The sequence below is a fragment of the Balaenoptera acutorostrata genome, chromosome 8 (assembly GCF_949987535.1).
Source record: "Balaenoptera acutorostrata chromosome 8, mBalAcu1.1, whole genome shotgun sequence".
Taxonomy (NCBI): domain Eukaryota; kingdom Metazoa; phylum Chordata; class Mammalia; order Artiodactyla; family Balaenopteridae; genus Balaenoptera; species Balaenoptera acutorostrata.
Genome location: NC_080071.1, coordinates 3,955,617 through 3,970,737, shown reverse-complemented (window position 1 = coordinate 3,970,737; position 15,121 = coordinate 3,955,617). Strand labels below are relative to the sequence as shown.

At 34.2% G+C, this 15,121-nt stretch overlaps 1 protein-coding gene across 1 annotated transcript in view; it reads left to right on the top strand.

The window, feature by feature from the left end:
- The window catches only part of LRP1B (LDL receptor related protein 1B), a gene marked incomplete at its 5' end in the record, with an annotated part of 1,526,008 nt that overhangs the window by 1,248,305 nt on the left and 262,582 nt on the right, over positions 1-15,121 (top strand). Inside the window, 5 exon segments of the mRNA XM_057550915.1 lie at positions 5,359-5,472; positions 5,716-5,865; positions 8,322-8,444; positions 10,232-10,351; positions 14,816-14,944. Of these exon segments, the coding sequence (XP_057406898.1) occupies positions 5,359-5,472; positions 5,716-5,865; positions 8,322-8,444; positions 10,232-10,351; positions 14,816-14,944 (636 nt within the window).

Sequence of the window (15,121 nt, the reverse complement as noted above, 5' to 3'; positions counted from 1 at the left end):
AATGTAGTAAGATACGGGAGTAAGTAGAGGGAAATGGATAAGCATTTGGAAGAAAGGAGGAAAGGAAACTAGAAGTAGACCAGAAAATGGGTATGTTCTATTAGTTATTTGTAAGCAGGAAAGGAGAATATAATGAAAACTTTAAGCTAGGATAAAAATAAAAATATCAAGCTAGAATGTGAAGAACCTGAATAATAAATACAGAAAGTAGATTTTAAAACAAAATTCATAAAAAGAGCTACAGAAATGTAATCAGTTACTGTGGGTTTTCTTGGAAAACGGTTTTTTTGAAAAGCAGTAAGTAAATTAGTGTGTTTGGGTTTATGAAATATAGTACCTAGTACATGGTATGTGTTTATTAAACTCTTATGTGGCTGGTTGAAGCCGTCAGTCTTCCAAAAGTGTAGATAGGTTTCATTCTGCCTACTGATATCAGTATCAGCTGCTGAATAACAATAAAATAACTCAAAATATTATTTCCCCTTTTTTTAATCTAAACTCTCGATTTCTGTGTTATAACCATCTCAGCCATATAGTTGGGGACAGAACTACTCTGAGAATCAAGTTTCTGTCAAAACTTTTCTTTTGTGATAATAATAGTAAAGAGATATGACAATTGGATATCTTATGAAACAACAACAAAATCTTATGCCTTGAATTTCTTCCTATCTAATGCAGTACATTTGAAACTGCAAATGCTCAAGCACATGCTATATTACATACTAAAAATTAATAAATTTGAATAAACGGACTAGCTTCCTTAGGATAAACCAATGGGTAGCTTTTTAGATGAAAGGTTACTTATTACACTTGCATCTTTTAGATTTGATTTTTCTCTCATATTAAGGTTGTTCACATGGTATCCTTGTAGGGTACATTTCATGCTATAGAGGAAAGACTTACGTGGGTCCTTTTTCCATAAGCCAGTTTCTTATAAAGCATTAATTCAGATGTGCGTCCATCAAACACATGGACACTTACAGCACTTAAAAGATAATGAAGGAAAAGGAACATGAACAGGCTCAGGAAGAATGAAAAATGAATGATTTCTTCAAACCTTTTCTTCCAGTCACTCCTTCTTTGTTTCTATAGTCAGTGCAACATAGGGATGCAGTGCTTTGTTGCTTTGTTGTATGTATATATGCACACACACACAAACCATGTGTTATTGTTGAATGTAAATAAAGTAAAATATAACACAATTTAAACAGTACACTAAAAATGTCAATAAATACAGAGAGATTTTGATAGGCTGTGGAGAGAGGCTATGGTGGAATCATCTGTAAATTATTTGAAGTACTATTACAGTTTTGTTTGTTTAATTTAGATGTTAATAGTAATTAACATTACTCTTTTTTAATGCCACAAGTCCAAGAATCTATTTACGGAGTGGAAATGGATATTGCAAGGAGTTATTTTTGGTTTCTTATCCTTTGGAAGCAAAGCAAAACCCCAAATCCTCATCAATCTTTTATTACTGCCCCATTGTAGCAATTCCTTTCATGACTGAGAGCTTTAGACATCAAGCTAGCTGGTGAGGATCTAAGGAGTTGTTCAGAAAGTTTGTCATTCTGTATTCCTCTTCTGGTTGTGTCAGAGTTTGAGTGAATAGATTTGTAGAGAGTGCATAATATCCCTCCCTCGCTCCCTGTTGAGATGAATATACTCCCTTTGAGAAGCACATGAACTTCCTTGGGCCATCTGAACACCTTTAGGTGTACTGGAGAGCTAAGTACTTCTGAGGTGACCTAGAGGAGAGGAAACTGGTGAGTTTTTCTCTTTTTTTTTCCCCAAATCATAGCAAAACTTTGAAGATTCCACAAACAACAAGCTAAAGGAAAAGGATAAGCGTGCCTGCAGAGGAAATCATCATTCCTTCCGGGTTTGCATATCCTTAGAGCCTAAGCAGTGAATTCAATAAAAGATGTGGTTTGAAAGTAAACAGAAGAGATATGACAGCACATTTCATGTATTTTTTCCTTGTCACCTTCCCTTTGCTACAGGCTGGGTAGGAGAGTTGGAAAAGAAAACGTTGAGTTAGGTTATTTACAAGAAACATCCTAAGAAGTAGGGAAAGACTAATCGATTTTATATCTTTCCTACCTGATTAAATATTTTAACCGATATGGAGAAAATAAGGTGGATTAAATAGGAAAATTAAGAAAGTATATGAGGGAAAGAATGGTTTTACTTTCTCTCTTGCTGCTACTTTTGAGCTACCATCCCTGTCAGATCTTCCTTTGTCGTATCTCGTTGCTCTTCCTGGTGTGGCTGTGGTATATTTCCACTCACATTTTGTAGGTGTACTTTTTCCTCTGTACTATCTGGAGGGAAGAGTCTAGTATTTCCCACTCAGGCTACCTTTATTTGGACTACGTTATTTTCTGTTCTCTTTTTTCCAGGACTTTTAGCCTGAAGAAAAGTTGTCAGAAAGCTTTCATATTCACTTGGCAAATTAGAGATCCCATCACCTTTCTCCCTCAAGACCCACCCTAAGGGTGAAACACATTTCAATACTTGACTGACCAAAACAACATGCGAAAGGAACATGGTTGAGGGACTACAGAGGTAGAGGTTTTGGCAGAAGAAGCATTTGCTTACTTATGAAGTGACATTGTCACTGTTCCCATGGACTTCTCCTGTTCCAGGACTCTCTTCCCTTGTCTACAAATGCTGGAGACGTTAATCCCCACAACCACCTTGCTCCTGCTGCTTATGGAATTGTGCAACCACTTAATATGTCCAATTCCATTGCCACTTATCACCCTATTTAACCGTCTAGTGGTTCCCAAACTCTGTATCAAGTCATGGAATCTATAGAGATAGGATTAGAAGTAAAGGGACAATCGGTTCCTATTTGCACATCTCACCCACTCTAACAGGCTGCCCTTGCCCTCCTCACCAAGATTCAGTAGCCTTATTTTTGTTCTCCTGACCCCCTACCTCATTTTTCCCCTTGCCTTTCTCTTAAATACTATTTCCTAACCACTCTTCTCAACTGTAAAGTTATAGTTTCTTTTCGTCTGGTTAGAGTTCCTCTGTTTATTTTTTTATTCCTAGAATTCCATCCAAGACCGTTTTCTACTTGCTCCACATTTCCACTCTTCTTTTTTTTTATATATAAACTTATTTTATTTATTTATTTATTTATTTATTTTTGTCTGTGTTGGGTCTTCGTTTCTGTGCGAGGGCTTTCTCCAGTTGCGGCGAGTGGGGGCCACTCTTCATCGCGGTGCGCGGGCCTCTCACTATCGCGGCCTCTCTTGTTGCAGAGCACAGGCTCCAGACGCGCATGCTCAGTAGTTGTGGCTCACGGGCCTAGTTGCTCTGCGGCATGTGGGATCTTCCCAGACCAGGGCTCGAACCCTTGTACCCTGCATTGGCAGGCAGATTCTCAACCACTGCACCACCAGGGAAGCCCCTCCACTCTTCTTATAAGCCATTCTTTACACTTACTTCCACCTGAGCCCCCAACACCATTTTTGAAACTCCATTACTGTGAAATCCCTGAACCTCCAGTCCTCTTAACAGTCTGACATGCCATCTCCATGTTCATGGAGTCATAATTTGCCTCTTCACTTTATCTGCCACCAATACCCACCCAGATGGACTCCCTGCCATGTACACAGAAGATCCTCTATGGAAGTTTGGAGGGAGGTGGAGATGGTGGAATGGGTTGTGATTGCCCCCATTGCTTCAGAATTAGGATTTCTGGTATCCCAAACTCTAACTGCAAGTATTAGATAACGCACGTCAAGTAGCTTAGAGATAAATCTTTGTAGACTTGTTTAGGAATATTACCACTATCTAGAATATTGTTTCACAGAGAAATGAATTCTGTCTTCTAAATAACGGGATTATAAGGAATCTTTTGGAACACAACCTCTTAAAAGGAGACTGCTGATAGACAGCAAAGTCAGAAACAAAATGTATATGCTTGTCATGATAATCTTCTATGTTATATATTCCATTTATTGTTTCCACTGAAAAATATTGAATGTGAAATGTAATAGAAAAGAATATGGAAGAGATTTTGCTTTATTTAGGCATAAAAGAAAAATATCTATTTTTTTCCTGTTTGGAACAGTGTATTTATCTCTACTTATAATGGCATTATCTGTTTCAAATGATATTACTTTTAATGAAGAAAACAGTGAAGCAATTATAATTGCAAATTGTAAATAAAACATTTATTCTAATCATCATTTAAACACAAATAAGGATACAATTGCAAGATACAATTAAATGTAATAATAGCAGTGCATTATGAAATACAAATGACATACACACCCTTGAATAAAATTTGCATATTTTAAGATAGCATTTTAACCATTTACAATTGATATAATTTATATTTGTAATTAAATAGGCTCTTTAAAATATCAACCCTAGTAAAAGTGGCAACCTTCAGGTTGTACATTAACATAACCTGTGGAAATTTGAATTTGGAATAAAAATCTCACCTAAGTTAATCTAACACACAAAACAAGCCATGCACCTGTTCACAACATATTGCTGAAAACCATTATATGGTAATGAATGTGTAAGCAAAGTAAAAAGGAATATATGATGAAGAATAAGCTATTCTGTACAAAGAATATGTAATGATGGTAGCATATCAAAACTGATTTTCATCTAAGCATAGCAGGGATTTCGAAAGCCATACTTTCCAACAACAGAGGCAAGTCATACCACATTTATATGTTTCTTGGCATGAGGAATCCGTATTTCCTATACCAAATGTTAGTAATATGGCCATGTGAAAGAGGATAACTTACCATGATGACTTTCTAGCAGTGCTGAACTATTCCCTCTTTGAGTAAATAAAGCAAATACTCAGTGGTTTCTCTCTCTCAATCTCTGACTCTGTCTGCATGTCTGTCTTTTTATCATAGCAGGGAATGTTTCACTTCTTCTTAGCAAACAGAGCGGGATTTCTGTGTACGCACTCAATCAGGCATTTGCTTAGGGTCATACCTTGTATTTTGAAGTTGGAAGGAGAGAGAAGTTTCAGCAACATTTAATTTTTTTGTTGTTGTTGGTTTAGTGCTGATATGGTATGATAGGGAAAACAAGGCACGGTCCCTGCTTACAATTTAATGGGGGGAGAGATACATAAACAGGCCATTGCAATGCAGTATTATAAGTACTACAATGTAGGGAAGAACAGTGTGACAGGGGAAGATGTATGAGGCATCTAACCCAAGCTTGTTTTTGGGGGTTATAGGTCAAGTTTGACTGCCCAGAGTTAAAAAGGCAAAACCAAACAAAATTGTAAGAATTAAAGTACTCAAAATGTTAAGCAAGGAGTCATTTTCTATCTCGTCTATCCATTTGTTTATTTACCTGTTTTTCTAGTTTCAACCTGTGCCACTGTTGAGTTCCGCTGTGCAGATGGGACGTGCATTCCAAGATCAGCACGATGCAACCAGAACCTAGATTGTGCAGATGCTTCAGATGAAAAGAACTGCAGTAAGATATTCCATTACATTTTGTTTGTTCATGCCTGTGCACCTTTGGCATTACATTGAACAGTGTCTAACTCTTCACTGAACCTTGTCCAGAATTGATACGTAATTAACCCTTGTTGTGTAGGATAATTGCATATTTACTTCTTCAAATGAGGTTAACTTTTCTTGTTTCTATGACCTACATAGAAGGCTCATAATCTTTGCAGATGAGGTGTTTTTCATTTTTCTGTTTACCTCCTTATAGATAATACAGACTGTACATATTTCTATAAGCTTGGAGTGAAAACCACAGGATTCATAAGGTGTAATTCTACCTCACTGTGTGTTCTGCCAACCTGGATATGCGATGGGTCTAACGACTGTGGAGACTATTCAGATGAATTAAAATGCCCAGGTAATTCTAGAAGACAAAACAGTCTGTGCCTTGAAGATTTAGGGGCTGGTTGTATAGCATAAACTTATTAATTTTCATTCTTGATACTCAATGGCTAAGATTAAAACAAATATTGTAGACTAAATTAAAAATAATCACCTGTGCTAGACATGCCACTTTATATTTTTTAATGACTTAATGGAATGATACTTGAGAAATCTGTTCTATGTTTGGATCAATTTCCTTTTTCATGTTCAGTTCCTCATTAATCCTTTTAAAGTTGGTGATTACATCTTAAAATGTGTAATCTATAAGGTTTTCACAGAAGTAGTATATACTGAGAGAAAACTATCTATAGACTAAAGGGAGGGAGACTGTGTTTCTCACCACTGGCTTTACTCCTGTTATTATAGTTTGTATTGTCAAGTTAGGCTATTTGATGCAGTTTACACAATCTTTTGGCATACTAGTATGGGTAACGTAATAGTTATCATTACTGGATCAATGTCAGACTGGTATATTTATATATATTAGCCATCTTTACCTACACAAGCACTGAAAAGTGTCATCTGCATTCTTAGGAGAATGCCTTCCATGAGAAGGTTATGAACCTATTTCTTTCTAACTATTTAAGGAAATGAATTTTAAAAGTATATAATAATACCAGAAAGAAAGATGTTAAATTACTATAACTGAAAGTAGATATGCTTGTAGTATACTATTACATGTGTTCTCCTACTGCTGTTTCCTTCTCCTGACCCTGCTGCTACAATCACTTTTTTCCATGCTTAGTAGATGTGTAATAATTTTTTGAAACATTTTAAGAAATTATATTTGTAGGTATTCCACACACAAGTGTATACAATACACACACACACACACACACACACACACACACACACATGATCTACTCTAAAGAATTGATATTCTTAGTGGTGCATAATCAATCAATTAACTGGGAAATAGCAGATTCCTTTTTTTTCTTTTCGCCACTGCTCATCAGTGTGTGATACTCTGTGATGTTCCTTTTGGGTTTGAAAAGACTCGCTGTATCCTAGGAGGCACTGGCTCACTGCAAATCTACATCTTTTCTTTTTTTTTTAACTTTATTCTTCATTATATAAAACATTAAATAAATATAGAAAATTGCTTTAGACTCATGGAAACTGGGTGTTTAGATTCTTATTCCAATGTTTCTTCTGCAACAATTCTTTATCTCATTATGGCTATAGTCAATTTTTTAATTATTTTGAAGGCAGTATAACTAGGTATCTATTAAGCTTGTAAATATATATTTTTTTACTTTATTGTAGTCTTTATGTATTTCTAGGATTAATAAATGATTTTGAAAGCTAACTTTCAACATTAGTAGAGAATAGTGATTATATTGGGGAAGTAGGAAAGGGGCATTAATATAGACTTATGAAACAGGTGGGCAGACAAACAGGAAGCCAGTAAAAGGTCAGTCTAAATATCTTACGTTTTATCTAGGCAATATCCTAAGAAAAAGTAAGACATCCAGCACAATCAAGACGTTTTGTGTTAATGATGAATTCCTTCAAAAAGTAATTTTCATCTTTAATTAGATCTACAAAGTTGGCATTAAAAAATTACAATGGAGGTAATTTTTGTTACCTTAAAATAGTCATAATGTATCACTATAGTGTGATGCCATGTGTACTCTAAGATTTATTTCCTGATTGGCTGTGAGCCAGTCACTAAATCTATGTAAACCTGAAGGTGCAAGGGACAAATGACACCCAGTAAAGAGAAAAATCTAGTATTTTGTATGTGCTCTTGGAGGTTATAATAATAATAATACTCCACAATCTGAAAAATATATAATTTACAAAATAATTTTATATACAGATACTTTTTATTCTCATGATATTTTTGTTAGGTATGACAATTTTAGAGATACTACTGCAACTTGTTTTTCTTCCTTAAAATAGAGAATACATATATAAATCTTGTCAAAGCATATGTACCCACTAAGTATGGAACACCAAGTTTACACTTTCTCAGCAAAAATCTACTAATGATTTTATAATGTAATTTATTTTTCATAAGTATAGAATTAAGAATATTTTCCACCTAAAATGATTCTTTGGCCTTTGGCTTACTCAGTTTATAGTCATCTATAAAACGTTTTATTTTATTTTTGTTAACTCCACATTATTTGGATTTAACAAGTTTTTCCATTAATATCTTCTTTCTGATCCAGGATCCAATCCTAGATTGGATTTGGTTACCATATCTCCCTGATTTCCTTTGGTCTATGCCAGTTTTTTAGCTTTTCCTTGGTTTTCATGACCTGGACATTCTTTAATGTCCTCAGCTCAGCTCTTTTTATTTAAGTTTTCTTGTTATTTACCTCTTCCAGTTCAAGGAGTATTACTGTTTTGATATCTACCTATATTGCAGAAGTCTAAGATTAATTTAATTTATTTGACATTAAATTCTATATTTTATCACAGTTCAAAACAAACACAGATGTGAAGAAAATTATTTTGGTTGTCCTAGTGGAAGATGCATTTTGAATACCTGGGTATGTGATGGTCAGAAAGATTGTGAGGATGGACTTGATGAATTCCACTGTGGTGAGACATTATATCTTGCTTTACTTTTATAAACTATATTATTATTTATATACTGATGTTCTCTTACATAGAGATTTTACACAAAATATTGCTAATTGATTTTAACATCAATTTTTATTTTGATTAAATATCACAAAATGGTAAAAATTAAAATAGAACAGAAGAACTTATAATGGAGAATAACAATCTCCCATACAGCCTTTTCTTTTAACCTTTTCTGTTTTTGTTAATGGTTACCTCCATTAATCTAAATGATATATTTATACCTTCATTTCCTGACTTATTAAGTTTAGATGCTAATGTATTTACCTTCTGCTGTGAAAAATAAGGATTTAGCTCACACAACTCATTATAGTCTCCCTACCTCTTATTGACTATTATTATCCTAAGTGTTTCTATTAATTACATGTATAGATTTAAATAGTATAGTTAAACTTGCATTTCTTCAAACTGTCGTCTATCACTATCCACATCCTAATTTCTGTGTGTGTACATTTCATTTCACTTGGCAAGGTAAGAAAGCATTTAAAATGTTTATTTTTATAAAATTTATGGGTTTTATGATTTTCAGGCCAAAAAAATTCCTAAAAAAGCACAAAAAGCATATATTCACTATTTTCATTTAACACAAATAGCAAACATTGTGATGAACAGACAGAGTAGGAAAGATTAAAAATGGATTGTCTACGAAATGCCAAAGTCCCATAAAAGTAAATGTCATCATGAAATATGAAGGTGCATTTTGTTTGATTAAGATGCCATATATCTTTACATTAGAGCCAGATCCTGAACAAGATTAACAGAAAACTTTACAAATAGTTTATGTAGAGTCATACTTCCTGGAACAGAAGCCATTATATGGTTGTATCTTCTTTAATTTTATTTTTTCTGGGCTTCAGTTTTTCTAAATGTCTCTCTTTTCACAGGTCATGTTAGTAAATATTTCAAATAAAAATGCAAAGTTTTTAAATAGTTTATACGATAAAAATCAAAATTTTATTTTTATAGTCATTTACATTTTGAACATATTAATTTGGTAGGATTTTATTCTTGGGTGTTTCCTGGTGATAAGTGGACTAAGGGTGGAGGAGAGCAATCACAAACTTTGGAAATAAATGGAATACACCATTATAAATGCATAACTTGGTAATAAAATACCAGCCACCATGCCAATGAATATGGATGTTATTAGTCAGATTTAAGTGTTCCCAAGGGAGAGAAAGGAAAACATCAAAGTGTTAAGTATGTATAGGTACAAAACTGATGGCTTGTCATCAAGCTAAAACCCCCTGAGTCACATCACCTTTAAAAACAAATGTATATGGTGGTGAGTTCACCATATTTATGACCTTGCCTAGGATGTAATTTTTTTCTCCAACTGTTCAAAAATAGATTAAAAATTAGGAAAAAATGACTAGACCACACTTGGAATATTTATTTTATATCTGTACCCTACATGTTAGAAAAAGACAGTAATGTACTTAGGGAGAGTGACCAGCATATTGACTAGCTCAAAGTCAAACCCTGTGAGATTATGTTGAAGGAACAATGTTGTATAACCTGGATAACTCAGAGGGAATATGCAAGCCATGGTCAAAATTTTATAGCACTGTCATAGGGAAGAGGACTCTGGCTTGTTTTATTTGGGATGGCTGGTTTTAGCAAAGTCTAAAGAACTTTCTCATGTTGGATCCTTCCTAAGAATGTCTCAAGAGATTTATTTTTTCTTTTGCACCTAAAACAAACATTCTTATGGATTTATTTGCTTGTTTTTTGGGTTTTTTTAGATTCCTCTTGTTCTTGGAACCAATTTGCATGTTCTGCACAAAAATGTATATCTAAACACTGGATTTGTGATGGAGAGGCTGATTGTGGAGATGGATTAGATGAAAGTGATAACATTTGTGGTGAGTTGTTTCTTTTGTGTTCTCATTCAGTTTTTAGGAGTATGATACATATGCTCTATTGTCTTAGAGTATACAGAAAACTTTGTCTTCTACTTTGTCAAACTTAACATTAAGCTTGTATGTATATACATTTCGATGTAACTGTTTTTATTATTTTTATGACAACTTATCAGTCTGCAATTTTCATATATACATTTACTATTAGAGTTTTAGGATTTTTTGCTGAATATTGACTCAATTAATGTATTTACAAATTGTATTTCTAGTCTTCAGTGACTTCTTTAGAGTGGATCTCAATGATTGGGATTACTTGGATTGAAAATTTTCTCATTGCTCTTGATAAGTATTGCTAAGTCACCATCCAAATTTACTATGCAGGTTTATACTGCCATAAGCCACACATGGTGTGTGTTTGTGTATTATAGTAATTACTCTTACTGAATTGTTTTAAATGGAAATTAAGGAAGCAGGCTATTGTATATGATTTTAAAATGTACTTTAACATTCAGTTTTATAGGATTAGAGGTAGAGTGTCAAATGTCTATGTTTACTATACGTCAACTACATTGGCTAAAAACCAATGTGATTGCTTTTAATTAATCACGGACATTTAACAAATAATTTAAATTTAATTATTAAATGAATTTTTTAAGAGGTAGAAGAAGGAAGCAACCTAATCTCCATAGATTTGTTATGGTTGGCCAGGCATTCTACTAAATTATTTACATGTCTATCTGTCTATTTATCTTTCTGATCTGTTTCCATATTCTTTGTTCATTATATCAACCCTATTTCATAACTGTTATCATTCTCATTTAAGAGAGAAAAGGACCTGAGTCATAGAATAAGGTTCACTTATGGAGTTAAGTGTACTTAACACATTTTTTAAATTTTCAGGAGTTGTGGCCTGCTATTTAGGTCACTATCATGGAAAAAGGAATATAAGATTTATGATGTTCACACTAAAATGAAGTTCTCTGTATGTATCATAAAATTGGAGATATCCTCAGAAAGTAGGCAATTTATTTTCCTGTATTAAGCCACCTAAAATCTACTTTTTATTTACACAGCTGAAACAATTTAGTTATACAACAGATAAAGATAAATGTACAAAGATTACTATTGAAAACCTCTGAAAGGAAAAAGAAATCATTAATTAGATGACTGGCCAGTCTGTTTTAATTACTTTGTTTCTCTTTGCTATTAAATACTTCTTTTTAAAAAATTTTTATTGGAGTGTAGTTGATTTACAATGTTGTGTTAGTTTCAGGTATACAGCAAAGTGAACCAGTTATACATATACATATATCCACTCTTTTTTTTTTCTTTTTTTTTTTAGATTCTTTTCCCTTATAGGCCATTACAGAGTATTGAGTAGAGTTCCCTGTTTAATTTTAACAAAAGGACTACCAATTTACAGCAGGTTGAACATGTTTCCGGTCTCTAAAATTATCTTGCTTTTGACCCTTTGTTTAATTCTACACTAAATGGCTCCCCTGATAACCTCTATCCTTCTTAAGTGGACACAGTATAATAGAAGTGGTAAAGACTCTAAAGTCATACAGAGTTGAATTCTCCCACGTCTGCATTTTCCGGCTGTGTGATCATGGGCTGGTCCATTTTATCCCTTATTCCTCAAATTCCTTACCTATTGAATGGTTACAAGACATCTACCTTATGTAATTATCGTGATCAGCTGACATGGCCAATGTGTACTATATAAATGAATTTATTCCCATTCTCTTTTGTTCTGTTTCTCCTGCTCCCTCCCTTATTTTTCAGAGTGGTATTGTCCTGTCAATGTCTATCAATGTCCTGATAAGTTTTTTAAAGAATTTAATGATAATGAACATATTTACCTGTCATCAAAACACCCAGTCTATTTAATATAATCACAGGCTGCAATTTAAATGCTACCAAGCTGTTGTTACATAAAAATTACTGCTTTAGACCAAGCATCAGTCAATGAATTGGACTTAATATTTTAGGATTGGAAAGGAACTTTATAAATAATTTATCTCAGTGGTTTTCCACCTTTAGTGTACAAAATATCCTATTCAGAGGTTTGTTAAAAATGTAGATTCTTAATCCCCATCTCCAAATATTCTGATGTAGACATATTCTTTCTTCATAAGCACATAGTGGTTCTGACTTGGGATTTGAGGATTCACTTATAAAAATCACAGTCTAGTTCACCTGCATCATGTGATAGATGAAGAAAGAAAAACTCACAGAGGTTAATAAATTTGCCTGAAGTCACTCAGTGAATCAGTGATGACAGAACTAGGAACAGAATTCAGGTTTCTGAAATACTTACTAAATTGGATAGTAACTCTCACCAATCAAATATTATATCTGAGTAGGTACCCAAGATGGATCTGGTAGAATTCCTTCAGCTTGTCTTCCTTCTCCCTTGGGATTCATGTCCCTGAGAAAGGCAATGCGTCTCCAGATGACAGTGGTAATTATGGAAGGAAGCCATAAGTTTTTTCCTTGGCTCATTTTCTTTTAAATTGACCATGATGTTTTGGCATGCTCTTAACACAGAATCTGTTGAACCACTTTAAAGGGAGCCAGAAAATTAGCTGCAAAGAGCTTTATGCCATTTTATAGTTTTAGGTATCTTAGTAATTATCTACTCATAATGCTCATTTTAGAGTGAAACTCAGACACTAGTCTTCCACAAGGTCATACAAAGTTAAATTTCTCAACAGTAAAATCAATGCTATATCTATTATGCCTACCTTGGGAATAAATTGGAGTGATAATAAGGAAGACAAGGGGCGCTAAATGTATCGAAACTTCCTTAGCAGAAAGAATGCAATTTTTTGCATCTCCAGCTAAATAATAAAAATATTATGGAAATTAAAGCACTAACTGAGAGTCTAAGAGTGAAAGTGACACTCTATGTTCTTATGACAAGCTTAAAAAAATAGATAAGGAGGAATAATGTAAAAATAACTTGTAGGAAGAGAATTTTATTATAGAAAGTACTAAAGACAATAGGTAGCAAGTAAATTCATTTTTAAATTAAAGCAACATTTGTTTAATAGATTTTCTTTATAATTTCTTCCAGTAATAGATATCATATTAAACTCATTCTGTTAGCACTGATCCTCAACAAATAAGCAAATCTGAATTACCTGGGGGACTTTTCAATATTCACTCGCCATCCTGTCCTCCCAATTAAAGTATATGTTGGAAGAGACATGTTTATGTTGAAAAAGATCACCAGGAGGTTCCACTTTGTCACCCTGCGGTACTCCCATATTGATAACATTGCATTAAAAAACATGTTCTCATAAAAACTCTACGGCTGAAAAGTAAGATGATGATTGGTAATCCAATTAAAGTAGCTTTAAAGGTTTGGAAGCAACTATCCATCAATCCAGGCAGTCATATTTTCTTCTTGAAGATACTAACATTTTTTTAATAATTCTTACAACTTGTTTTTTAACATCTACTCTATGGGTAGCATTTGGTCACCAGAAAGTGAAATTAAAGGGAAGTTAAATTTGGGGCTCCTGTTACTGATTCACTCAACAAATATTTTATATACATAACAAATAAACCATTCAATATGTCTAACTGTACTTGGGGCTTGGGAAATACCAGGAGAATGAATCATTTTCTAATTTTACTCGATTACCCTATGCCCATATAGAGAACAACAAAGAGAAACCACCCATGACCCTTTGAATTTACAGTCAACAAGCATTTCATTTATTTTCCTGTATACATTTGAAAACAACATCATGCAGCTGAAGGAACATTGAATTGATAGAGCGAAGACAAGGTAGATTCTGTTTATAAAAGTGTATAAAAGCAAAGGGAACGTGCATACATTTATACTTTTCAACAACACAAGGTGGGGAGGAACAGTAATGATATTACTGGTTAAGAGAAGATACTTAGGGATCAAAAAGGTTTTGGACTCCCAGTTCAACATGTAGCTCCCTATGCAATCTGTGACTTCCTGCCCGCTTTCCAACTTCTCAGAGCCTCAGTTCCCTTTTCTGTGAAATGAGACTAATAATAGTTCCACCATTTGGGGCGATTGTGAGGACTAAGTGAGTTAATATGTTAAGTGCTTCGCATATATTAAGCAATAAAAATGCTGTTATTATTATTATCCTTATAGGTTCAGTCCTTTTGAAATTTTATCTCAGTTTATTCACAATGAGATTTCTGTGTTTTGCTACATTTTACAAGGAGAACATACTCATTATTTTCTGCCATGCAGCTTTAAGAAATATACTACTTGCTACTGAGAAGGAATGCATTCTGAGAGGAAACTGTCTATAGGGGATGGATAATATGTGATGATTCCAAATAACTACAGTTTTTTCCTTGTCAGGGGCATTCTTCTGCTTCCCTTCTTGTCTGTAGGAAATGAAATTATAGCTCTTTCTCAGCGGACCTGCTGTGTGTGATCTTAATGGCATTTTTTTTGGTGGGTTTCAGGTGCCATCACCTGTGCGCCTGACATGTTCAGCTGCCAGGGCTCCCGGGCCTGTGTTCCCCGACACTGGCTGTGTGATGGTGAAAGGGACTGTCCAAATGGAAGCGATGAGCTCTCCACAGCAGGCTGTGGTATGAACACTCACGGGGCTGTCTATGAAAGAAAGCTGCTGCAGCATCCTCAGACAGTTGTTTTTGTAGTACTCACCATGTCACCTTTTCTCTCACTTTCCCAATCCCTGGACTCATACGTAGTATCAGAATTAATCAGGTGGGATGTTGTCATCATAGTAGCTCAGCAACCCCTCT